The sequence below is a fragment of the Aethalodelphis obliquidens genome, unplaced genomic scaffold, assembly GCF_003676395.1.
Source record: "Aethalodelphis obliquidens isolate GAN/ISIS:26980383/991018 unplaced genomic scaffold, ASM367639v1 scaffold11, whole genome shotgun sequence".
Lineage (NCBI taxonomy): Eukaryota > Metazoa > Chordata > Mammalia > Artiodactyla > Delphinidae > Aethalodelphis > Aethalodelphis obliquidens.
The window spans coordinates 36,438,803-36,463,539 of NW_020837955.1; the positions used below are offsets into that span (position 1 = coordinate 36,438,803).

Here is a 24,737-nt window from a genome sequence, read left to right on the forward strand (position 1 = left end):
AGTTTTATAGTTCTAGCTCTTATTTTTAGATTAATTCATTTTGAGTTATTTTTTGTATATTGTGTAAGATAGCAGTCCAGTTTAATTCTTCAGCACGTGGCTCTCCAGGTGTCCCAGCACCGTTTGTTAAAGAGGCTTCTTTCCCTATTGCATGATGTTGGTACCATCGTTGAAAATCAGTTAGCCATAGATGTATGGGTTTGTCTCTGTGCTCTCAATTCTGTTCCTTTGGCCTGTGTCTTTCCTCATGGCGTACCACACAAGTTGACAGTTTTTACCTGCAGTATGTGTTAGTATAGTGTATTAATTTTCCAAGCTTTGATTACATTTTAGAAATTTTTTAGAACTTTGGGTAAGTTCATTAAAAAATTATCTCCAAGTGCCAGATCTGTAATAACACACACATACAAACTTAATTTATACTTTTGTTTAAAACTTTTTGGGGAACACTTTTGGTGGCGCAGTGGTTAAGAATCCAACTGCGAATGCAGGGGACATGGGTTCGATCCCTGGTGTGGGAAGATCCCACATTCCACGGAGCAGCTAAGCCCGTGCACCACAACTACTGAGCCTGTGCTCTAGAGCCCGCAAGCCACAACTACTGAGCCCGCATGCCACAACTACTGAAGCCCACGCACGTAGAGCCGTGCTCTGCAATGAGAAGCCACCACAGTGAGAAGCCTGCACACCGCAATGAAGAGCGTCCCCTGCACGCCGCAACTAGAGAAAGCCCATGTGCAGCAATGAAGAACCAATGCAGCCAAAAATAAATAAACTAATTAATTAAAGAAAACTTTTTGGCGTGTTTCACCATTTCTCTGGCTGTATGCAGAATAGTGATTTAGATAAACAGTATATCAGGGCATATTCTAATTGAATTTTCACTGTGAGTTAAACGAAAAAATAGTTACATAAATAATTCAACCTGCCGAAAGATGTTGGCGCTGGCTGTAGAAGTACCTTTGGAGTAGGAATAGTCTGCAGATTTGCATCACGTCAGGAGGGAATCACATATCTACAGTTTTTAGAGAAAAATGGATGGAAACACTGCTTTTTATCCAAGCCATGGTTTTTAACTTTAATGAACATAACAAAAATTTCAGTACTTCAGAATCAGAATATGATATGCCTCTGAAGTCTCTTTTAATCTGTGACTTCTCTTTCTCTCTCCTTTTTTTTTTTTCCCCCTGTAGTAGTTTATTTGCTGAAGAAACTGGGCTTTTGGTGATGTTTCCCACGGTCCACTTTTGCTGATTGAGTACCTGTGGTGAAGTTTAATATGTTCTTCTGTGTTCTTTGTTTCCTGTGAACTGGAAGCTTGACTTAGGGAGATCTAGAAACTTGATCAGATTGAGACAAACCTTTTTTTTTTTTTTTTGTTATATGTTCTTTATTGGTGATGTTTGTGTCTTCCATTCGGGGGGCATATAATACCTGCTTATCTCTCTTTTCATGATGTTAGCTTACTTTATTTTGATTCATTTTGGTTTTAATAATACCAAGGATTTTAGAGTGACAGGATGATGTAAACGTTAAGATATAAGCTCTGGAGTCCAAGAATCTGGGTTCATGTTTTGATTCATTACCTGCTAGTTCACTAATCTTGGAAAGGCACTTCCCCTTCTCAGTGTTATATTTCTTACCTATGAAATGGGGATGACGATGCCTACTCATAGTGAAAAGTTAAGTAAATTATTCAGCTGACATGAATAGCTGTCCCTTGTCCGCATCAGTTCTATATAGTTGCATTTAGTAACCACTCACAATAAGCTTAATTTCAAGTGATTTTTGCCCATGCTTTTATGTATTCACATTAACCAGCCCCCACCTAATGTTGGAAAGTGGGCTTTTTGTTGAATAAACCATACCATAGCACATTTAATGCTTGAAGTCCACTGAGAAGTACTTACTGTTAATGTTTTTATTTTACAGTGTAATGTTCAAGCACAGAAATGCCTTATGTGGATCGTCAGAATCGCATTTGTGGTTTTCTAGACATTGAAGAAAATGAAAACAGTGGGAAATTTCTTCGGAGGTACTTCATACTGGATACCAGAGAAGATAGTTTTGTATGGTACATGGATAATCCACAGGTTTGTAAAATCCAAAGGGTTACCTCTTCAAAAGCATACAAGAGTTTTAATTATGAAAGTATTTGATATACTATGCAGGTGTTAGGATTTGTCTTCCTAAACAAAATATGTTTAGATTTATTTCTACTGACTGTATTCTCCTTGCCCTGTACCCCCAACTCCTACTGTGTTAAATAAATTTCAGAAGATGAAACTAAGTTTATTTGATAAAAATTTATGCATGTATTTATGTTTTCCCTTCCTTGGGAGGGGCAACTCTTAACTCTGGTAGAAAATTTTTGAATCGTTTTAATTTAAGATACTGTCTCTAAGATAGAGACTACTATCTTTTGGTAAATAAACTACTTAAACGAGTTGATACTCTTGCACATGTATAGTCCTTTCATCTTGTAGTGTCAGACTTGAGTGTTGGCCACTCGTGAATTTGATTTTATTGTTGTTTTGCAAATTATTGGAGGTAAATGTCATATATTAAAAATGAGAATCCCAGTTTTAAGATCTGTGAGTGGCCTTGGATTAGAGATCATCTGTTGAGTAGTTTTAAATTTTCTCTGCCTGTGAAACTCTTTATTCAAATTGAGAAGTATGTTGCAAGGAAGCATGTGCAAAGCAAGAGATGAGTCCCTAGCAAACTTCTAAGCTGATTTGGTCTAGTGGATGACTTGTGCAGGTGAGGAATGAAAAGTTGGGGAAGAGCAGGGACTGGTAGGAGGTTCCATTCTGTGTCACAGAGCAGGACCCAGATCCCCTAACAACTGGTCTGGTATTCTTTCCTCCCCAGTACTGATTTTAGGTTAGACAAAATAAATATGTGCTAATGCATTTATATTTGTTTATATAGAATTTGAGATGTAAGGAACTATATTCAATATCCTGAGATAAATCATAATGGGAAAGAATATAAAAAAGAGTGTGTATGTATATGTGTGTATATGGCATATATATATGCAGCAGAAATTAACACAAAATTGTAAATCAACTATATTTCAGTAAAAAAATTAAAATAAAAAAGGAAAAAAAAGAGAACTAGGATAAATACTAGACAATTGAAAAAGTAATCAATTGGCAATACCCTTGAAGGCCACAGGGTACTGAGTAACCCCCAGCAGGACTTTGTGAAAAGCAAGTCCAGTCAGGAAGCAAACATCCCCTCATCCTGTCCTGTAATGGGGACAGACCAAGGAGAGATGATAAATTGGAGCTTGGCTTCTGACAGGTTTTTTCTTTTTTCCATTTTTTGGCCGCGCCATGCGGCATGGGGAATCCCAGTTCCTGGAGCAGGGATCAAACCCGCGCCCCCTGCATTGGAAGCGCAGAGTCTTAACCACTGGACCGCCAGGGAAGTCCTATGACAGGTTTTTTTTTCCTTCTGTTATACAAAAGGTAATAAGATGGTGATCAGGGCAGCCTCCAGCGATCTGGTTTAAAATATACCCAAGGTCACACAATACAAGAAGTTGAAGTTTTAGAAAATACAGTGTCATATATCTTGGATTTGGAGTTTATACATTTATCATTTCCTACACCAGATATACTGACAACTCGCACTTCTACTGATAATTAAAAGAAATTATAAACGTAAAAAAAAAAAAAAAATTTGAGTTGTTAGGGACCTTAGTCCTTAGTATTAATTCAACCTCCTCCTTAATGCAAGAAACCCATCTATCCCTGATCTTCACTTTAACTGTTGTTTGAACTATATATTACTAAAAAAACAAAAAAAAGTGTTTATTATATTCGACACAGTTTTTAATTATTATTTTTTTTGTGCACCAGAAGCTGGTTCCTTGGATCTTCTACTTATTGATCTACTTTTGCCTCTTCTACTTACTGATCTACTTTTGCCCTCTGATTCTCTATAAATTTAGTCCTTTATCCACATGCAGCCTTTCAAATTTTGGAAGATAATTTGTATTTTAATTCAGTTCATATTATTTGAGTGCTGACTTTGTATGAGACTTTCTTTGCTAGGAACTGTCTTTTCTCTCTCCTTATCCTTATTGAGTTTATTGACACCGTTTTACTCCCTTATCTCTGGGTGTGACCAACTTTCTTGGGTGATAGTAACCTGTCTATGCAACTGCATGATTAATACCTTTATTTACTTGACCAGAGTCACTGGGAGAAGGAACAAGTCAGCAGAAATCAAAAGTTCATGTTTACCTTCTTTTTCCTTTTTTTAAAAACATAAATCCAGTTCCTCCCTTTTACTACCCATCCCTTTATCTGTGGCACAATCCCTTCCCAAACTCCTTTTCCCAAGGTGGAAAGTAACTTAGCCCCCTTTGACTCCCTCTGATTACAGTTTATTAGATTCCAGTTTCGGTTTTCCTCCCCCATGCAAACCACTGCTCAGTCCTGCCTGTGAGCTCTCCCTCATTTGTCTTCATAAGATCTGGCTGACTCGTATATAGTTTCTCCTGAATTTTATTTATAACTCCTTGATTGTTTTTCTGTCTTTATATGTAATAGAGTCTTCTTAGAATTTCTCCTTTTGTCGGTACTTCCCACTTAAACAGAGCTAAAAGAAGAAAAGTACAAAATAGAATATGTTTATTACACTGAAGGAACCATAAGCTTGAATTTCAGAGGAAAGGTGTGATTATAGCTAGCAGAGGGAGTGAAAGTCTTGACGGAGGTGGTAACATTTGAAATTGATCTAGAAGAATGGGTATGATTTTGGCCAAGAGGTGGAGAAGTGGGTATTCTGGTGCTCAAAGAATAGCATGGGCAGGAAATCAAAGTAAGAAACCCTGTAGTGTATTTGGAAAATAGTTCACTTTGGCTATAGCAGGGAGGGTATATGTTAAAGTTTGGACTCAGCTAGATCTTTTTCACATGAACTCTTCTAAAGCCAGATTTCTGTGGTGTAATTAGCCCATTAGTGTTTTTGAATGTAGTATAGAATTTTAAATCTGTCTTTTTATTCAGTTCTTAATAATTTTATCTCTTCATTCCAACTGATAAGAATCTTTTACAATCTGCATTCTACTGTCCAGTGTATTAGCCATCAATACCAGCTTTGTGTCACTTTAAAATGTATTAAGGCACATCTCTTCATGAAAACTTTAGTAAAATGTCTTGATAAGATTATTGTGGTTGAACCACATGAAATTGCCAATATACCACCATTTTGATCAACTAAAAAACGGCAATTTCATATGATTCAATCTGGTTGCTATGTGAAGTGCTGTAACACTGACTGCTTTACTGATCATAATAACCCTGATAATGAAAGAAGTTAGTTTGGCTCACCTGTCCTTAGGGAGCCGTTCTTCCTCTGATCACTGCTTTCTTTACCACTAACCATTGGTTTAAAAATCCATTGTAGTGTATTACTAGGGATCAATTTGGGGCTTTCTGTGTTGTTTTTTTAAAAATAAATAAATTTATTTATTTATTTATGGCTGTGTTGGGTCTTTGCTGCTGCACGCAGGCTTTCTCTAGTTGCAGTGAGCAGGGGCTACTCTTTGTTGTGGTGAGTGGGCTTCTCATCGCGGTGGCTTCTCTTGCTGTGGAGCATGGGCTCTAGGCACTCGGGCTTCAGTAGTTGTGGCACGTGGGCTCAGTAGTTGTGGCTTGCGGGCTCTAGAGCACAGGCTCAGTAGTTGTGGCACACAGGCTTAGTTGCTCCGCGGCATGTGGGATCTTCCCGGACCAGGGCTCAAACCCGTGTCTCCTGCATTGGCAGGTGGATTTTTAACCACTGCGCCACTAGGGAAGTCCCGGCGCTTTCTGTGTTTTATTGAGGGAATGAGAAGTGGTGGAGAATTAAATAACTAAGTAGCTTTATTAGGAAGTGAATTTGAGAAAGCTTGAAAGAGTATTTTGGCAAAATGAGTACAGGAACTCATGAGAACAAACGGTTTCTTTCCCTTTTTATCTTAAATGTCAGATTGGTTTATTATTTCTTGTTCATTGTCAAGTAACAAATTTTGAAACCCAGATTTTTTCTGGTTGAACTTGGCAGTAATCGTACCAGTTCTTAGAAACTAGGTATTTTGAATATCATTTTATCTCCCAGCTACTTATATTTCCTTTTACTGTGCCACTATTTAATCTGTGACGCTTTATGTCATGCAGTGATGACATAGTTGCTCATTTCTCTTCCTCACACACGGGGTTAGAGCTGTATTCAGCTAGTTCAAATAATAGACTTATGGAGGACTTAAAAGAAAAATAATGATTTTGAATGGAAGGATAGCAGTGTTTGAAAAAAAATCACATTGGTAGTGGTTAGGAGATCTTGAAGATATTTTAACATTTCATTTTCTTATCCAAAATTTTTTTAAAAACCTTTAAACATAAAACATTTTATATAAAAATACAACCATTTAAAGGTATATATTAAAAATTATAATTTTATTTTATATACATATTTATGGAGATTTAAATTTGGAAGCTTGTACATAGTCTGTAGTTTAAAGCAGAACATAATAGAGTTGTAGTTTACATAGAAACTACAGGTTTTGAAAAGACCTGTCCCTGTAAACAATAATCAGTTCATGTTTGTGAATCTTAAGTCTTTTAAATTTCTAGGCTTCCATAGAATTAAATGTTTCTGCTAAGCTTATAGAGGTTTGAGAAAGGTACCTCCTAATCATTCCTGAGAACAAGCCCACAGATTTTTTTATTAAATATTTATTTATTTATGTGGCTGCATCAGGGTCTTAGATGCGGCATGTGGGATCTTTTGTTGCCGCATCTGGGCTTCTCTGTAGCTGTGGTGCATGGGCTCCAGAGGAGGGTTCCCTTTTCTCCACACCTTCTCCCGCACTTATTGTTTGTAGATTTTTTGATAATGGCCATTCTGCCGGTGTGAGGTGATACCTCATTGTAGTTTTGATTTGCATTTCTCTAATGATTAGTGATGTTGAGCATCCTTTCATGTGTTTGTTGGCAATCTGCATATCTTCTTTGTAGAAATGTTTATTTAGGTCTTCTGCCCATTTTTAGATTGGGTTGTTTGTTTTTCTTGATATTCAGCTGCATGTGCTGCTTGTATATTTTGGAGATTAATCCTTTGTCATTTGCTTCATTTGCAAATATTTTCTCCCATTCTGAGGGTTGTCTTTTCATCTTGTTTATGGTTTCCTTTGCTGTGCAAAAGCTTTTAAGTTTCATTAGGTCCCATTTGTTTATTTTTGTTTTTATTTCCATTTCTCTAGGAGCTGGGTCAAAAAGGATCTTGCTGTGATTTATGTCATAGAGTGTTCTGCCTATGTTACCCTCTAAGAGTTTTATAGTGTCTGGCCTTAAATTTAGGTCTTTAATCCATTTTGAGTTTTTTTGTGTATGGTGTTAGGGAGTGTTCTAATTTCATTCTTTTACATGTAACTGTCTAGTTTTCCCAGCACCACTTATTGAAGAGGCTGTCTTTTCTCCATTGTATACTCTTGCCTCCTTTATCAAAGACAAGGTGACCATATGTGTGTGGGTTTATCTCTGGGCTTTCTATCCTGTTCCATTGATCTATATTTCTGTTTTTGTGCCAGTACCATACTGTCTTGATTACTGTAGCTTTGTAGTATAGTCTGAAGTCAGGGAGCCTGATTCCTCCAGCTCCATTTTTCTTTCTCAAGATTGCTTTGGCTATTCGGGGTCTTTTGTGTTTCCGTACAAATTGTGTGATTTTTTGTTCTAGTTCTGTGAAAAATGTCATTGGTAGTTTGATAGGGATTGCATTGAATCTGTAGATTGCTTTGGGTAGTATAGTCATTTTCACAGTGTTGATTCTTCCAGTCCAAGAACTTGGTATATCTCTCCATCTGTTTGTATCATCTTTAATTTCTTTCATCAGTTTCTTATAGTTTTCTGCATACAGGTCTTTTGTCTCCTTAGGTAGGTTTATTCCTAGGTATTTTCTTTTTTTGTTGCAGTGGTAAATGGGAGTGTTTCCTTAATTTCTCTTTCAGATTTTTCATCATTCGTGTATAGGAATGCAAGAGATTTCTGTGCATTAATTTTGTGTCCTGCTACTTTACCAAGTTCATTGATTAGCTCTAGTAGTTTTCTGGTAGCATCTTTAGGATTCTCTATGTATAGTATCACGTCATCTGCAAACAGTGACACTTTTACTTCTTCTTTTCCAATTTGTATTCCTTTTATTTATTTTTCTTTTCTGATTGCTGTGGCTAAAACTTCCAAAACTGTGTTGAATAATAGTGGTGAGGGTGGGCATCCTTGTCTTGTTCCTGATTTTAGAGGAAATGGTTTCAGTTTTTCACCATTGAGAATGACGTGGGCTGTGGGTTTGTCATATATGGCCTTTATTATGTTGAGATAAGTTCCCTCTGTGCCTACTTTCTGGAGAGTTTTTATCATAAATGGGTGTTGAATTTTGTCGAAAGCTTTCTCTGCATCTATTGAGATGATCATATGGTTTTTCTTCTTCAATTTGTTAATATGGTTTATGACATTGATTGATTTGCATGTATTGAAGAGTCCTTGCATTCCTGGGATAAACCCCACTTGATCATGGTGCATGATCCTTTTAATGTGCTGTTGGATTCTGTTTTCTAGTATTTTGTTGAGGATTTTTGCATCCATGTTCATCAGTGATATTGGTCTGTAGTTTTCTTTTTTTGTGACATCTTTGGTTTTAGTATCAGGGTGATGGTGGCCTCATAGAGTGAGTTTGGGAGTGTTCTTCTCTCTGCTGTATTTTGGAAGAGTTTGAGAAGGATAGGTGTTAGCTGTGCTCTAAATGTTTGCTAGAATTCGCCTGTGAAGCCATTTGGTCCTGGGCTTTTTGTTTGTTAGAAGATTTTTAATCACAGTTTCAATTTCAGTGCTTGTGACTGGTCTGTTTATATTTTCTATTTCTTCCTGGTTCAGTCTCGGAAGCTTGTGCTTTTCTAAGAATTTGTCCATTTCTTCTAGGTTGTCTGCTTTATGGGCATATAGTTGCTTGTAGTAATCTCTCATGATCCTTTGTATTTCTGCAGCGTCAGTTGTTACTTCTCCTTTTTCTTTTCTAATTCTGTTGATTTGAGTCTTCTCTCTTTTTTTCTTGATGAGTCTGGCTACTGGTTTCAATTCTGTTTATCTGCTCAAAGAACCGGCTTTTAGTTTTATTGATCCTTGCTATTGTTTCCTTCATATTTTTCATTTATTTCTGACCTGATCTTTATGATTTCTTTCCTTCTGCTACCTTTAGGGTTTTTTTGTTCTTCTTTCTCTAATTGCTTTAGGTGTAAGGTAGTTTATTTGAGATGTTTCTTTTTTCTTGAGGTAGGCTTGTATTGCTGTAAACTTCCCTCTTAGAACCGCTTTTGCTGCATCCCATAGGTTTTGGGTCGTCGTGTTTTCATTGTCATTTGTTTCTAGGTATTTTTTGATTTCCTCTTTGATTTCTTCCATGATCTCTTGGTTATTTAGTAGTGTATTGTTTAGTCTCCATGTGTTTGTATTTTTTACAGTTTTTTCCCTGTGATTGATATCTAGTCTCATAGCGTTGTGGTCGGAAAAGATACTTGATACAATTTCAATTTTCTTAAATTTACCAAGGCTTGATTTGTGACCCAAGATGTGATCTATCCTGGAGAATGTTTCGTGTGCACTTGAGAAGAAAGTGTGTTCTGTTTTTTTTGGATGGAATGTCCTATAAATATCAGTTAAGTCCCATCTTGTCTAATATGTCATTTAAAGCTTGTGTTTCCTTATTTATTTTCATTTTGGATGATCTGTCCATTGGTGAAAGTGCGGTATTAAAGTCCCCTACCCTTGTGTTACTGTCGATTTCCCCTTTTATGGCTGTTAGCAGTTGCCGTATGTATGGAGATGCTCTTATGTTGGGTGCATAAACATTTACAGTTGTTATATCTTCTTCTTGGATTGATCCCTTGATCATTATGTAGTGTCCTTCTTTGTCTCTTGTAATAGTCTTTATTTTAAAGTCTATTTTATCTGATATGAGAATTGCTACTCCAGCTTTCTTTTGATTTCCATTTGCATGGAATACCTTTTTCCATCCCTTCACTTTCAGTCTGTATGTGTCCCTAGGTCTGAAGTGGGTCTCTTCTAGACAGCATATATACAGGTCTTGTTTTTGTATCCATTCAGCCAGTCTGTGTCTTTTGGTTGGAGCATTTAATCCATTTACATTTAAGGTAATTATCGATATGTATGTTCCTATTACCATTTTCTCAATTGTTTTGGGTTTGTTTTTGTAGGTGTTTACCTTCTCTTGTGTTTCCTGCTTAGAGAAGTTCCTTTAGCATTTGTTGTAAAGCTGGTTTGGTGGTGCTGAATTCTCTTAACTTTTGCTTGTCTGTAAATGTTTTAATTTCTCCATCGAATCTGAATGAGGTCCTTGCTGGGTAGAGTAATCTTGGTTGTAGCTTTTTCCCTTTCATCGCTTTAAATACGTCCTGCCACTCCTTTCTGGCTTGCAGAGTTTCTGCTGAAAGATCAGCTGTTAACCTTATGGGGATTCCCTTGTATGTTATTTGTTGCTTTTTCCTTGCTGCTTTTAATATTTTTTCTTTGTATTTAATTTTTGATAGTTTGATTAATATGTGTCTTGGTGTGTTTCTCCTTGGATTTATCCTGTATGGGACTCTCTGTGCTTCCTGGACTTCATTGACTGTTTCCTTTCCCATGTTAAGGAAGTTTTCAACTATAATGTCTTCAAATATTTTCTCAGTCCGTTTCTTTTTCTCTTCTTCTGGGACCCCTATAATTCAAATGTTGGTGCGTTTAATGTTGTTCCAGAGGTCTCTGAGATTGTCCTCAATTTTTTCATTCTTTTTTCTTTATTCTGCTCTGCTGTAGTTATTTCCACTATTTTATCTTCCAGGTCACTTATCTGTTCTTCTGCCTCAGTTATTCCGCTATTGATTCCTTCTAGAGAATTTTTAATTTCATTTATTGTGTCGTTCATCATTGTTTGTTTGCTCTTTAGTTCTTCTAGGTCCTTGGCAAACGTTTCTTATATTTTCTCCATTCTATTTCCAAGAATTTGGATCATCTTCACTATCATTACTCTGAATTCTTTTTCAGGTAGACTGCCTATTTCCTCTTCCTTTGTTTGGTCTGGTGGGTTTTTATCTTGCTCCTTCATCTGCTGCGTATTTCTCTGTCTTCTCATTTTGCTTAACTTGCTGTGCTTAGGGTCTCCTTTTTGCAGCCTGCAGGTTCATAGTTCCCGTTGTTTTTAGCGTCTGCCCCCAGTGGGTAAGGTTGGTTCAGGGTTGTGTAGGCTTCCTGGTGGAGGGGACTGGTGCCTATGTTCTGGTGGGTGGGGCTGGATCTTGACTTTCTGGTGGGCAGGGCTACGTCCAATGGTGTGTTTTGGGGTGTCTGTGAACTTAGTATCATTTTAGGCAGCCTCTCTGCTAATAGGTGGGTTGTATTCCTGTCTTGCTGGTTGTTTGGCATGGGGCATCCAACACTGGAGCTTGCTGGCCGTTGGGTGGAGCTGGGTTTTAGTGTTGAGATGGAGATCTCTGGGAGAGCTCTCGCTGATTGATATTACATGGGGCCGGGAGGTCTCTGGTGGTCCAATGTCCTGAACTTGGCTCTCCCGCCTCAGAGGCTCTGGCCTGACACCAGACCAGAGCACCAAGAGTCTGTCAGCCACATGGCTCAGAAGAAAAGGGAGGGGAAAAAAGTAAGTAAATAAATGAATAAAATAATTAAAATTTTAAAAAATTATTAAAATAAAAAAGTAATAAAAAAAAGAGAGCAACCAAACCAGTAAACAAATCCACCAATGATAACAAGCACTAAAAACTATACTAAGATAAACGTAAAAATCAGAAACAAGTCAGTCGTAGACAGCAAACCCCAAGTCTACAGTTGCTTCTAAAGTCCACCGCCTCAATTTTGGCTTGACTTGTTGTCTATTCAGGTGTTCCACAGATGCAGGGTACCTCAGGTTGATTGTGGGGATTTAATCGCTGCTCCTGAGGCTGCTGGGAGAGATCTCCCTTTCTCCTCGTTCTTCACACAGCTCCTGGGGCTCAGCTTTGGTTTTGTCCTCACCTCTGCGTGTAGGTTGCCCTCAGCCTTCTGTTCCTACCCAGACAGGATGGGGTTAAAGCAGCAGCTGATTAGGGCGCTCTGGCTCATTCAAGCTAGGGGGTGGGAGGGGTATGGTAGTTAGAGTTGGAACGTGGGAGGAACCTGCAGCGGCAGAGGCTGGCGTGACACTGCAACAGCCTGAGGCGTGCTGTGTGTTCTCCCAGGGAAGTTGTCCCTGGATCGTGGGACCCCTGGCAGTGGCGGGCTGCAAAGGCTCCTGAGCGCGGGTGTGGATAGTGACCTGTGCTTGCACACAGGGTTCCTGGGGCTGCAGCAGCAGCATTAGTGTTTCACGCCCATCTCTGGGGTCTGAGCTGATAGCTGTGGCTCGCGCCTGTCTCTGGAGCTCGTTAAGGCAGTGCTCTGCCTTCTGTAGGCAGACAGGGAAGGATTCCCCTCTCCTCACACACCCTGAAACTGGTCTCTTGCCTCTTAGGCAGGTACAGACTTTTTCCCGGACTCCCTCCTGGCTAGCTGTGGCACACTAGCCCCCTTCAGGCTGTGTTCACGCAGCCAGCCCCAGTCCTGTCTCTGGGATCTGACCTCCAAAGCCCGAGCCTCAGCTCCCAGCCCTGACCTGCCCCGGCAGGTGAGCACACAAGCCTCTCTGGCTGGTGAGTGCTGGTTGGCACCGATCCTCTCTGTGCGGGAATCTTTCCGCTTTGCCCTCTGCACCCCTGTTGCTGTGCTCTCCTCCGTGACTCTGAAGCTTCCCCCCTCTCCACCCCCCTCCCACCCCCATCTCTTCCAGTGAAGGGGCTTCCTAGTGTGTGGAAACTTTTCCTCCTTCACAGCTCCCTCCCAGAGGTGCAGGTCCCATCCCTATTCTTTTGTCTCTGTTTTTTCTTTTTTCTTTTACCCTTCCCAGGTACATGGGGAGTTTCTTGCGTTTTGGCAAGTCTGAGGTCTTCTGCTAGCATTCAGTTGGTGTTCTGTAGGGGTTGTTCCACCTGTAGATGTATTTTTGATGTATTTGTGGGGAGGAAGGTGATCTCCATGTCTTACTCCTCTGCCATCTTGAAGGTCCCAAAAGGTTGATTCTTAATCTACAGTGGAGGAAACATTCAAAATCAAGATTGTTTTACTTTTGAAATCTGTCAGTCTTTGCGTTTATATTTATTACTTTTTTCCAGATTCTTTTATCTGATTTTCCCACCTCCATCTTCCCCCTTTATATAATCCATCCAGTTTGTTATAAGATATATTAATTAAAACACAGTTTGATTACAGAACTGCTCACAAAGCCTTCTTTAATGTTTTCAAATTCTTAACAGTCTAAATTCCTTGCTAGTTTGTTTCTTATTTAGGTCCTGTATAATTAGGTTCTTAGTTCAAGTTCCTAAACTGCTGTTTCTTTCTTCAGCCCTATATGACTCTATATTATGGACCAACACAGCCTTTTTCCCATTTCAGTAGAGAGCTTCTGGACATCCTCATCTGCTTGCTGTAGCTCATCTGTTTTCTCTGCCTGGAATATTCTCTCTCCTGCTTTTTGTGTTTCAGAATTTTTCTTTAATAAAGTACAGCTTAAAAGCCCTTCATTCTTTCACTGAGTCTTTCCTGATAGCCTCAGCATGAAATGATTCTCCTTCTTCTTAATTTACCCTTAGCTCTTTTAAGACACAAACTACATCTTAAACTTGTTAAGGGAAGAATAAAAATATTTTTTTATGAAAGTGCCAATATATACATTCCCTGAATATGGTTTTAAAAGTATCAATAATTTTTTGGAAAAATGGTATAAATGTAGATTAGTTATGGTGTAATAAATACTAATATAATTTAAATGAGGGAAAATTCAGTCTTTTTCAAGAGATATATTTGATTTAAAAATTTTAATAAAACAAGGTTACATGTATACTCTTTTGAAATTTCTTATATTTGTGTTTGTTTTATGTCTAAATATTTTTCCCCATTGCTTTCTGGAGTAAAATCTGACCTTGTTTATGAAAAAGAAAAGTTTAGATACAGTGCTAACAAAATAGCCTTTTAGTTATAAAATGCGTTGTGGTGGAACAGACTAGAGTTCAGTTTTGTTATCCATGTTGTCCACTTGATTTCAGACTTAGTAAATACTTGAACTGGAATGTTAATTTGTAAAGTGTGACATTTAAAAAAATCTGATTTCTTAACTTTTTTGGTGTGTGTAGAACATTTTATATGAAATAAATTTGTAATGTTGGATAATAATTATATATTAATAATCTGTTTATAGAACCTGCCTTCTGGATCATCACGTGTTGGAGCCATTAAACTTACCTACATTTCAAAGGTAGTCTCTCTGTATTGTCTTACATTCATGCATGAATTAAAATCCCTTAGAATGAGAGTGTGAATAAAAGGAGCCATCTCCTCGCTTTGCCATTTAAGATGATGTTCTGGTTCATATTACATTGAAAACAGTACCTGATTACTATGTTTAGGAAGTTCTTTGATAAAATTAGGAAGAATATGGAGTTAAATTACAGGATGTGGCAAATTGAAAAGTTAACATTAACTTTTATGATCAGGTATATGAACGTCAGAAGGGGAGATTCATCTGTTAACAATTAGGTTCTGTCTTTGGGAAATCTGGAGAAGATTTTTCTAAGTCTGTATTTATTTATTTAAACTGTAATTTTTAATCTCATTACCTTTGTTTGTTCCTTTATGTTTTACTTTGAGGAAAATATGAACCATCTTCATGATAAAAGATGGGTTTTTTTCCCTCATTTGACTTTGTCTCTACTAACTTGTTTTCTTGTTTGTTGATTTTTCTGGAATTTTTGCAATACTGTTTTTCTTTTCTTTTCAGAAATTTAGATTTGGTATTAGGTAGTTTTTTCCCTCTTATTGTCTTTTCTTAGTGTTTTGGGAACTGAGAGAGATGCTGAGGAACTAGTTTTGTTTTACACAAAGTAATAAGCTTGATGATGACTTAAGATGAGATATGAAAAATAGCAACTCAGTATGATTAATATGCATATACATACTATTATGCATACACTGAGATTTGTTAGCAAAGGTCTTCAACAGAAGAACAATTTACAAGTGTGCCTCTATTTAAAAGAAAGATATTTTGATTAAAAAAAGCTGTTATCAGCATCATAATAGAGCTATTCATTCTCATTGACCAAAAAAATTACATATTTAAAGGGAACCATTTTATGTTAAAGCCATATTATGTAAATTTGCAAAAGACAAATATTGTTGAAGTATATCTCAAGTGTTCCTGTAAATTTAAGACATTTAGTAATACTTCAGGGTATCTTACAGCTTAAATTCTATAGAGACTATCATTAGGAAGCAAGTGTAGAATTACATTGTAGAATAAATTGTAGATAATTCCGGCCCCCACCTCCCTTTTACTTGATTGCCTACAGTAAAGGTATACTACAATGTAAATATGCTGCCAGGGACCTTTGACTCTTAATGAAGTGATGTGGAAAGGCCTGTTTTCTTGGAATAGGCATTTGAGGTAGAAATTGCCCATGTGCCTGTATCTTTTCAATTGCTTGTTGCCTGGTCTTTTTAAAAATTAAGGTATTAACTCAGCAAAGCAGGCAGACTGACTGGCCAGCTGCATTCCCCTCCTCCATTGCTTCCTTTTTAAAATATAACCTTCCCTGTGTAGTTCTGTTAGGTTTCATCTCTGTCCCACAGCTTACTGAAGTTTGAATTGTACACCTTGTACTCTACTTTAGACATGCCACTTTTTCCCCAGAATTAATTCCTGGAACAAATTTCATTGTGACTCACTGCTCAATTTGTAGTTGAGATCAGTCAGGAACCCCAGACTTAGAATTCCTTCTGAAGGTACAGAACAGATGCTACAGTTGTAAGTTCTAACACTGGGCAACAGCATGGCAACAGTCATGAATGGGCTTCCATGTGAGCTACTTTATTTAAAGGGCTAGCAGCAACCAGGTGCAACTAGTTGCTTCACCTTCTAAACGGGACCATGTGCTGCTTTTAGTAAAGGAGGGGCCCATTATTATCCTAGGGTATTTTAATGTACAAGTGGGAATCCAGTGCCATTTTGATTTCCTCATTGCAGGTTAATGCCTTCTGGATTTTTGGACTTTATTAAATATACAATCTCCCCCTTACCCACCACCATTTCCTCATGCAGTTCACAGCTAATTTAGAAATATGCAATTTGGCAAGAATTCATAGTTTCTGTGGAGTATTCATTGAGGGTATTTTGAAAACTACATTAAACCAAAAATATGTGTATGTGTGACATAAAACTTAATGGTTTATTTTCAATTTCTTTGCACTTCCTTTGAAGAAAAAACAATTTTGTTCAAAGAGAGCATGGAAGTATCATTTGTTTTAAACATCTTAAAGTTGGGAGCCATATTCTAAATTTAATTTACAGTTCTTTTTCAGTTGCCTTAAAGTTTAATTTTAGATCTGTGTGCTAAATGTGTATGATTACTGGGAAATCATACATGTGGAATTCACATAGTGTTTAAGATTGGTTATAGTAGCACATGAAGAAGTGAGTGATTCATCTCTCTTTCTTGTTAGGTTAGCGATGCAACTAAGCTAAGGCCAAAGGCTGAGTTCTGTTTTGGTGAGTAGCCATATTTTATACGTTAGTTATTTTAAGTTAGACTAATATAATTTCATCATATTGTAAGAAAAAACAGTCACAGAAAACCACACAACACAATCCTATAGGGTAATGAATTATTCTAAGGTAAATTCCCTTGAAACTATCATCTGGTGAAGAAATAAAACTGCTCCCCAACCCCTGAAGCCTCTTTCCTGTGTCCCATCCCAGTCACAACCTCCTCCCACTCAGCCCATGTGTAATCATTATCTAGACATTTATAGTGATCACGTCCAGTGAGATTAATTTTAAACGCTCTACCCGATATTATTTGATATTCAATACTTAAATAACAGAAAGGATTTAGTTTGCAGCTTATGGGTAATGAGAAGTTTACAGTTTGGGAGCAAGGGTAGTTGAGGGTATTTGATTAAGTGCTCAGTGAACATTTAATGAATGTCTGGTATATGCACTGTGCTTGCCATGGGGCTATGAGAGTAATAAGAAGCAATTGCTGCCCTTAAGAATCTCACGGGCTGGCTGTCTCACAGACAGATACAGTACCAGGGAGTTATCGTTACATTTATCACAGGCGGTAGATAAAGCAATGTACAGTCTATTCAAGGAAGAGCTTCAGATCCTTTTTGGAGATCTTGGGAGTGAAGGGAGCCACGCTGGATGAGACTAACCTGATCATCCTTTATCACTGGGGAGAAAAGCTGGGAGGACAGAGGCGTGCAGGGGAGAAGAACAAGGTGTGAGCAGAGAACTGAACACTCAGTAAAGCTGGAGAGAATGGTGAGAGACTAAAAAGTAGAAAGAGAGGAGTCAGGGTGTAACGTGTTGACAAGCGATTTTTTTTTTTTTTGCGGTACGCAGGCCTCTCACTGCTGTGGCCTCTCCCGTTGCGGAGTACAGGCTCCGGACGCGCAGGCTTAGCGGCCATGGCTCACGGGCCCAGCCGCTCCGCGGCATGTGGGATCTTCCCGGACCGGGGCACGAACCCGTGTCCCCTGCATTGGCAGGCGGACTCTCAACCACTGCGCCACGAGGGAAGCCCGACAAGCGATTTTTTTTTGTTTGTTTCTTTTATTTTCTGGAAAACGAGAGAAGAGAAATTAGAGAGCATCTAGAAAGTAGATATAGGGTGAAGGAAGTTTTTTTTTTTTTTTTATGGATCGGAGAGCTTGATGCAAGTACATTAGTTAAGTGGCTTTTGAACTGCTGTTCCTAACATAGAGCCTGAATTAGGGGGAAAGAAGAGGTATGAAGAACATCAAAAGGAAAAGCACAAGGACTCGGTGACTGGATATGTGGGAGTTGAAGGGAAGAGAGAGGTGTCCAGTAGGTTTGCTTCAAGGAAAGAAATGAGGGATCCAGGAGAGCAGATTAGATAGGGTGAAATGTTCGGTAAGGAGTTTGAATGGTGGGGAAACATCCAAATGGAAATATTCTGGTGACAGTAATTGAGGACTGGATGGAGCTTGAAGATCAAGAATGGAAAACTTTAGAATCTGTTAAAATAGTGGGTGTACTTGAAGCTGGGAGGATCGATATGCTGTTAGAGCGTATGTTAGTGGACATTAGTGATGAAATTATTGATGTCAGTTTCCAGCTGACATCAATAGGGACTATTTTACATTAAGTAAAAAAGATACTTCTTGGGGTAGAATTGATGTTAAATTTCTTTGTTTTCTTTTGCTTGAAAAGAGCAGGTTTCTTCTGTAGGCAGTACGTTAGGGATAGCATCTGATGGCAATCATATATATCCAGTAAGGAAATGTGATATGAGCAAGATGTAGTATAGCTGTTCAGAGAATCCTCTATAATACTTTTATTGCCACTAAGAAACTAATAAAAAGTCATGTATTTATTACAAATTTATAATTTTTGGTTGCCAAATAGGAAAATGCCTCAGAACCTTGTTGAGTGGAAGCCTACTGGGGACAAGTCAAGTGATAGAGAACTTTATATTTTAGAGTGTATCATGTGCATACTCTTGACAGGTCTTTAATGTAAAATCTCAAACATACAGTTTGAAGGACTAGCAATATACAGTAAAAGATTTGCTATTCAGTTACTGGGGTATTTAGAATGAGTGATTTTAGTTGAAATCAGAGATTAACAGTTATTTATTGGTCTGCCAACAGTTTATTGGTCCTTTACTATTAGAGGGAGTAAAGATTCATAAAATGTTTGCCTTCAGAGAGAGGCACTGGCTTCTAAAATGGAACTACAGCTTCCATTCAAAATGGCAACATAAAGACTTTCCTTCCCTGTTTCCTCTCAGATTGCCCCCAAACAGTGAGAACAAGAAACATCCAAACCATCTTTGCTGAAACTAGCAGATTTCTGTAATCCACAGTGTATAAAGATGGAAAGTGGATGGAGGAGGAATAAATGACTTGACAGAGTAGAAGAGACCAGTGGAAGGTAGCTATTTCCATGTCCTGCCCCCACGCCAGCTCTGGATAGACTAGCTGTTGGCTTTGGTCTGGGGAGGCAACAGGGAGGAGGGACCCAACACAGGGACTTTGTTTGCATGTCTACGTAGAAACAACCTCTAGTCCCTACCTCCATCTGGCTCCGGCAGGCAGCCACCCTTCCCCCATCCCAGCGAGGAATGGCATGCGTAGTATCTCCAGAAATAGAATCAGTGAGGCTGTGTGCGTGGGGACAGTAGTCTCAGAGAAGTGGGGGGATGAGGCATGAAACAGAAAATGGGAGGATTAAATGAAAACGTCTGCACGCTGACTGCAACTGTTTCCCGTGTCCAGGCCCAGAGCACCAGGCAGCCAGGTGGAGGTGGGGCAAGAATCTGAACACCCCAGAGAAGAGAGCCATAGGTACTGACAGCTGGGCATTTCTACCAGAGGAGATTGCTGTACAGCAAAGCCCACCAGTCAGAAACCCTACATATATTCAAGAGAGCTTCCAATCCGTTTTTTGTTACCTTGTTTTTAAATATGGTACCAAAATGCAATCCTGGTCTTGGCCAGTCCAGGATTGAATGACATTTGAGAAGAAAGAACTGTCACATAGGAAAAAGAACATGAGACAATGCAAAACTCCAAAGAAGAAGTCAAAGAAAGCTAAAAATAAAACAAAGATAGATAGTAGGAGAGAAATAAGAAAATTAAATTAGAGTTTCCATTAAGAAAGCCAACGTCTGACTAATAGAGAAGGAAAAGCTAGAGAAAGAGTAGAGATAGAGCAAACGGGAGAAAATTGGCAAAGAAGTATAATAAAATGTCTCATAACCGTTTGAGCCATAACCAGTTGATCCTGGGGTGTGAAATGATTTTTGTTTGGAGTCAAGCTAATGTTTATGCTTCAGGTTTTATCCATTTGGTACATTCACTTTGATGGTAAAGACTTGAAATGAAATAAGGGAGTACTTAAGTGAAAAGATAGTAAGCACACAGCCTCTGCTATGCATTCATTATATACAATGAAACCCTTGCTTTAAAAGCATGGGAAGTTACAGGTTTCATACAGTTTATTATTATTATTATTATTAAAAGTTTTTTCCTTCCTTTCCCTGTCCACTGTTCCCCCAGCATTGCTAATATAAGTTTTTAGTAATTTGCTTTACATTTTCCACAATACTTCTTTACTTGGAAACCTCCAAGTGATGATGATGGTGATGATGATGATGATGAAGGTGATGAAGATGGTGAACAAGAATATCTGTTCTATCCCAGGCACTGTGCTAGTTTCTTTACACAGATCACCTCCACCCCCCAAGGCAGGGATGGGTGGCATTCCACTTCATAGATGAGGAAAACAAGAGTCAGAGATTAAATACATTTCATAAGATGGTATTGCTAGTAAGTGCATGAGCTAGTCAGGTCTGCCAGCTCCAGGCTCTGATTCTCCCTCCTGTCGTATCGCTGTGCCTCTTCCTGCCATTAAATAATGCTTAAAGCACATGATTTTTTATTCAGACTGCAAAGTGTGCTGAGAGTCTTTTTAGAGGTGTATTTGCCTCTCTTCTTTCCCTTCAAAGAGATCCTTATATAAATGTTATTTATTCAAAAATATGTGTATTAAGATCTTTATAGCAGGTGTAGTGTATTACCAAGAGCTTAGATTTTTAAACTCTTGAGATGTTTTAGGTAGCTGCCCAAAACAACATTGAGGACGAAAATAGCTGTTATGAGGAGAGTTCAGCTTTAGCCGGAGCTGGAAAAAGATTATGAAAGGATGCTTTACTGATTGTTAGAAATTAAAAACAGAAGCTATATATTGACATATATAATAGCCTAGTGAGTTACTAATTTATCTTAATTTATATTTATGGCATTTATAATTTCTCCAATCTCTAGTAAGGTATAAAAGAACAGATTTATAGTGTGTTAAATTTCTTTAGGTCCAAACTAATTGTTTTATAGCACTTCACAAGATAAGACTCTCATATCAATACAAGGAAGCTCTTGTTTAGTGTCTTGGTCTCAGTCTCAATTTCATAATCTTGTGTATTTGAGAAATAAGCTTTTTTCCCTTGAGGGTTTTCATTACCCGCTTCCCTTAGTCACATTCAACTGTTAGTGTACCATTTAAAATTTTGATGGAGACTTTTGGAAGTTATTTGTATATTTACAAAAAAAAAAAAATTGCAGCACTGTAGCTATTCAGATGCCTTATCTCCTAGAATAATGTTTGTTTTTAAAAATAAATCGTGTGATGTATAATTAATAAGCTTTAATTTGAACATTGACTAGTAGTTTGTCAACAACTGTATGCAGGTGTGCTTTGCTTTATAGAAGTCGGTAGTCACTAAAGGGGTATATGTAAATTAAATTGCATAAAAAGTTCCAAATGTATTAAGATTATAAACATAAAGAAAATGCATAAGTGCTGGAAAAATAAAGCTGTTTATTTTTATAATCTTGAGTTGGAGAGACTTTCTTAATATGATGTGAAAGCTAGAATCATAATCATTAAAGGAAAAGAAGAAGATTGATGGACTGGTTCTGATTGATCAGAGATACCATGAACTAAGTGAAAAGACAAATGATAGACGGGGAAAAGTACTTGAGATAAAACAAAGGATTAATACAAAAGTGCTTATAAATCAGTAAAAAATAAATCAACAACTCGGTAGAAATATGGGTAAAGAAAATAAACAGCTCACAAAACAGATGCGGGTGGCCAATAAACATATAAAGCTAATTTGTCTCAGTAATCAAAGAAATTCATATTTAAACAAGGTATAATTTTTCACCAGTTAGGTTGACAGAGAGTCAGGAAAACACACCACACTTGGCATTTCAAACCCAGGGCATTTGTTACAGGGAATTGGATAACCAGATGTTGAAAGGCTGAAGGAGCACAAAGGGAATGCTGCAGTAACCCACAAATTAGAACCTGCAGCTACCATCCCCAGGGCTGGAGAGAGGAAAGGGAGGAGATGGTCTTACCAGAACCTAGGACTCTCTGAGGGGACTGCAAGGCTGATGGAGGGAGGGAGCAGCAGAAGAGCCTGGAGCAGTGGCCGTTGTGTGTTGGCTGCTGCTGGAGGGAGACCAGCAAGAGCAGGACTCTGCATGGGAGTCCCCTCCGCCACCTCCCTCCCACCTTCCAGGCTCCCGCCAGGAGCTCCCATCGGCAGAACGTGGCCCGTGCTGGCAAGGAAGTCTAGGAAATAATGTCACAGAGCCTTGGGGCTGAAAACAAGAGGTACTGGTGAGGACTATTAGACAAGATAGGCCTTTGGATACACTACTGGTAGGAGTGTAAATGGATTCAGTCTTTGGAGAAGACAATTTACTAATATCTATAAAAATGTTAAATGTGAATTTTCTTTGACCCAGTAAGCCTATGTTAAGAAATTTATCCTATGCTAGTGCTATCCCAAGTGTGGAGAAGTATACGTATATGTTTCATTGGGATATTTTATATAGTTTCAAAAGTCAGAAATAGCTTAAATGTCCATCGACAGAGGATTGGCTAAATAAACTGTGGTATTTTTACATTCACTGAAAAACGTGGCCATTAAAAATGAGAGTTTTACCTATGTTATTGAGTGATAAAAGAAGTATCATATATGGTCTAACATTTTGTCAGATTCGAGAGAGTCACAATACTGAAGCTTGCAAGGTTTTTCAGCTGCTGCAGACATAAATTTAGAGGTAACAAGTGCAAAATTTCATATGTTGTAGTTTGTTTTGTCTCTCAACAGTTATGAATGCAGGGATGAGGAAATATTTCCTACAAGCCAATGATCAGCAGGACCTAGTAGAATGGGTAAATGTGTTGAACAAAGCTATAAAAATTACAGTAAGTATTTGTACTTTTTGTGTGAAAAAATTTTAATGTGTGGATGTGATCTTTACAGTTTGTAACGATACTTACTGAGTGTCTTCAGCTTACCAACAGTTTGTCCCAGAGTTACTCAAAGTTTGTTTAAAAGACAGGTTATAATGTGAATGAATTTTCTTGTACATGGTAACTTGGCCCCTAAAATCAGCCCATAGATGCCTTTTTAACCCATTGTGTACCTAATAAGGGTCTATATTACTGTAGATTTTTAAAAAAAAATTATTTATGATACTTTTTTTTTTACTTTTTTAAAAAATTCATTTTTGGCTGCTTCGGGTCTTAGTTGCAGCATGCCGGATCTTCGTTTAGGCATGCGGGATCTTTCCTTGCAGCGCACGGGCTTCTCTCTAGTTGTGGCGTGAGGGTTCCAGAGCACGTGGGCTCTGTAGTTTGCGGCATGCAGGCTCTCTGGTTGAGGTGCGCAAGTTCAGTAGTTGTGGCGCTTGGACTTAGTTAACCCGCGTCATGTGGGACCTTAGTTCCCCGACCAGGGATTGAACCTGTGTCCCCTGCATTGGAAGGCAGATTCTTTACCACTGGACCACCAGGGAAGTCCCTTACTGTAGATTTTAACCACTGTTTACAGTAGTGTTTCTAGGGGAAAATGCATGTAGAGTTTTACCTTGAGGATATGTTTTTACCCCCAGGGAAGATAAAGAGACTTCCTGCCACCTACCCAGGGAACAGGAGTGGCATTCCGTCTCTCCTCTAAGCCGTGACTGGGACTGGCGTTAGGTAGGTAGGAGTTGAAGATAGGAGTGGGACAAGGCAGACAAAGGGCTTAGAAATGACATATGGGGATAGGATAGGGACTGATCGGAAGAGCTGTGGCAACCAGAGGGTCCTGCCTGCGTGGTCCTTGAGGGGTTTGTCTCAGGCATCGCTTCTTTCCCTCCAGTTCCCGGGCACTTTCCTCCTGTGCTGTAGCTTCCTGCTTCCAACCTGGGCTTCTCTTCTTGGTTTTCTGATGAAATCAATATGTTTTGATTATTTATAGTGTGCCAGGCCTTGCACTGAAGGTTCTACATAAAGTATCTGGAAAAGTGAGACTTAGAAGGATTGAGTAACTTTTATGGGTTAAATGGCTGGTAAGTTGTGGAGCCATGAGCCACCCCATCTGCTTGAGTCTGGAACCTAACCCTGAAGTGCAGCACCTCACTGCTTCCTGAAAAAAAGAGCCTCCTTCCTTACTCTTTGACCCTGAAGCAGAAAACAAACTTCGGGGAGAGTTTACTACTGCTGCTGATGAGCAAGTAGGCAGGAACTGTTCCCTGATGAAGCCTCTCCTTCCCTTTCTCCTCTTTACACACTAGTGGAGAAAACACACACAGCAGGCCCGCATGGGAAGTGTGGGCAAGGAGGTCCTGTGTGAGATTTGTGTAAATTGAAGTGTATTTTTACTAAAATGAGGTTATTTACTGACCCTAAATGACTTACTCTTTAAAAACATATGCCCTGACAGCATATGTTCGTTTCCATTTAAATAAGTGATTCCGTATTTATATCACAACACAATAAAGAGTTAATATAATTAAAGCTGTTCTCAGAGTTAAGTCGATTTTTTATCTTGCACCAGAACAGCTTGTTACCACATGACAGAAAACAGCCAGCGCACTGCATCTGATCTGTACGTGGAGCAGCAGTTATTTTAGGTTTGTGCAGTTTCAGGAAAGCAATTTTAAACTGATTCAGAAGTTCATTTTCTTAAAAGGTTTTAACTGATTGTTTTTGACTCTTAATAAATAAATATTCCCTAT

The 24,737-nt window shown here is 38.5% G+C and overlaps 1 protein-coding gene across 3 annotated transcripts in view; it reads left to right on the forward strand.

The window, feature by feature from the left end:
* The window catches only part of PLEKHA1 (pleckstrin homology domain containing A1), a 58,643-nt gene that overhangs the window by 11,671 nt on the left and 22,235 nt on the right, over positions 1-24,737 (forward strand). For all 3 annotated transcript variants that reach the window (XM_027112833.1, XM_027112834.1, XM_027112832.1), the window contains exons 2-5: positions 1,933-2,093; positions 14,335-14,391; positions 16,632-16,677; positions 22,841-22,938. In XM_027112833.1, coding sequence (XP_026968634.1) covers positions 1,953-2,093; positions 14,335-14,391; positions 16,632-16,677; positions 22,841-22,938 — 342 coding nt within the window. In that variant the 5' untranslated portion in view covers positions 1,933-1,952. The remainder of the gene's footprint in view (positions 1-1,932; positions 2,094-14,334; positions 14,392-16,631; positions 16,678-22,840; positions 22,939-24,737) is intronic.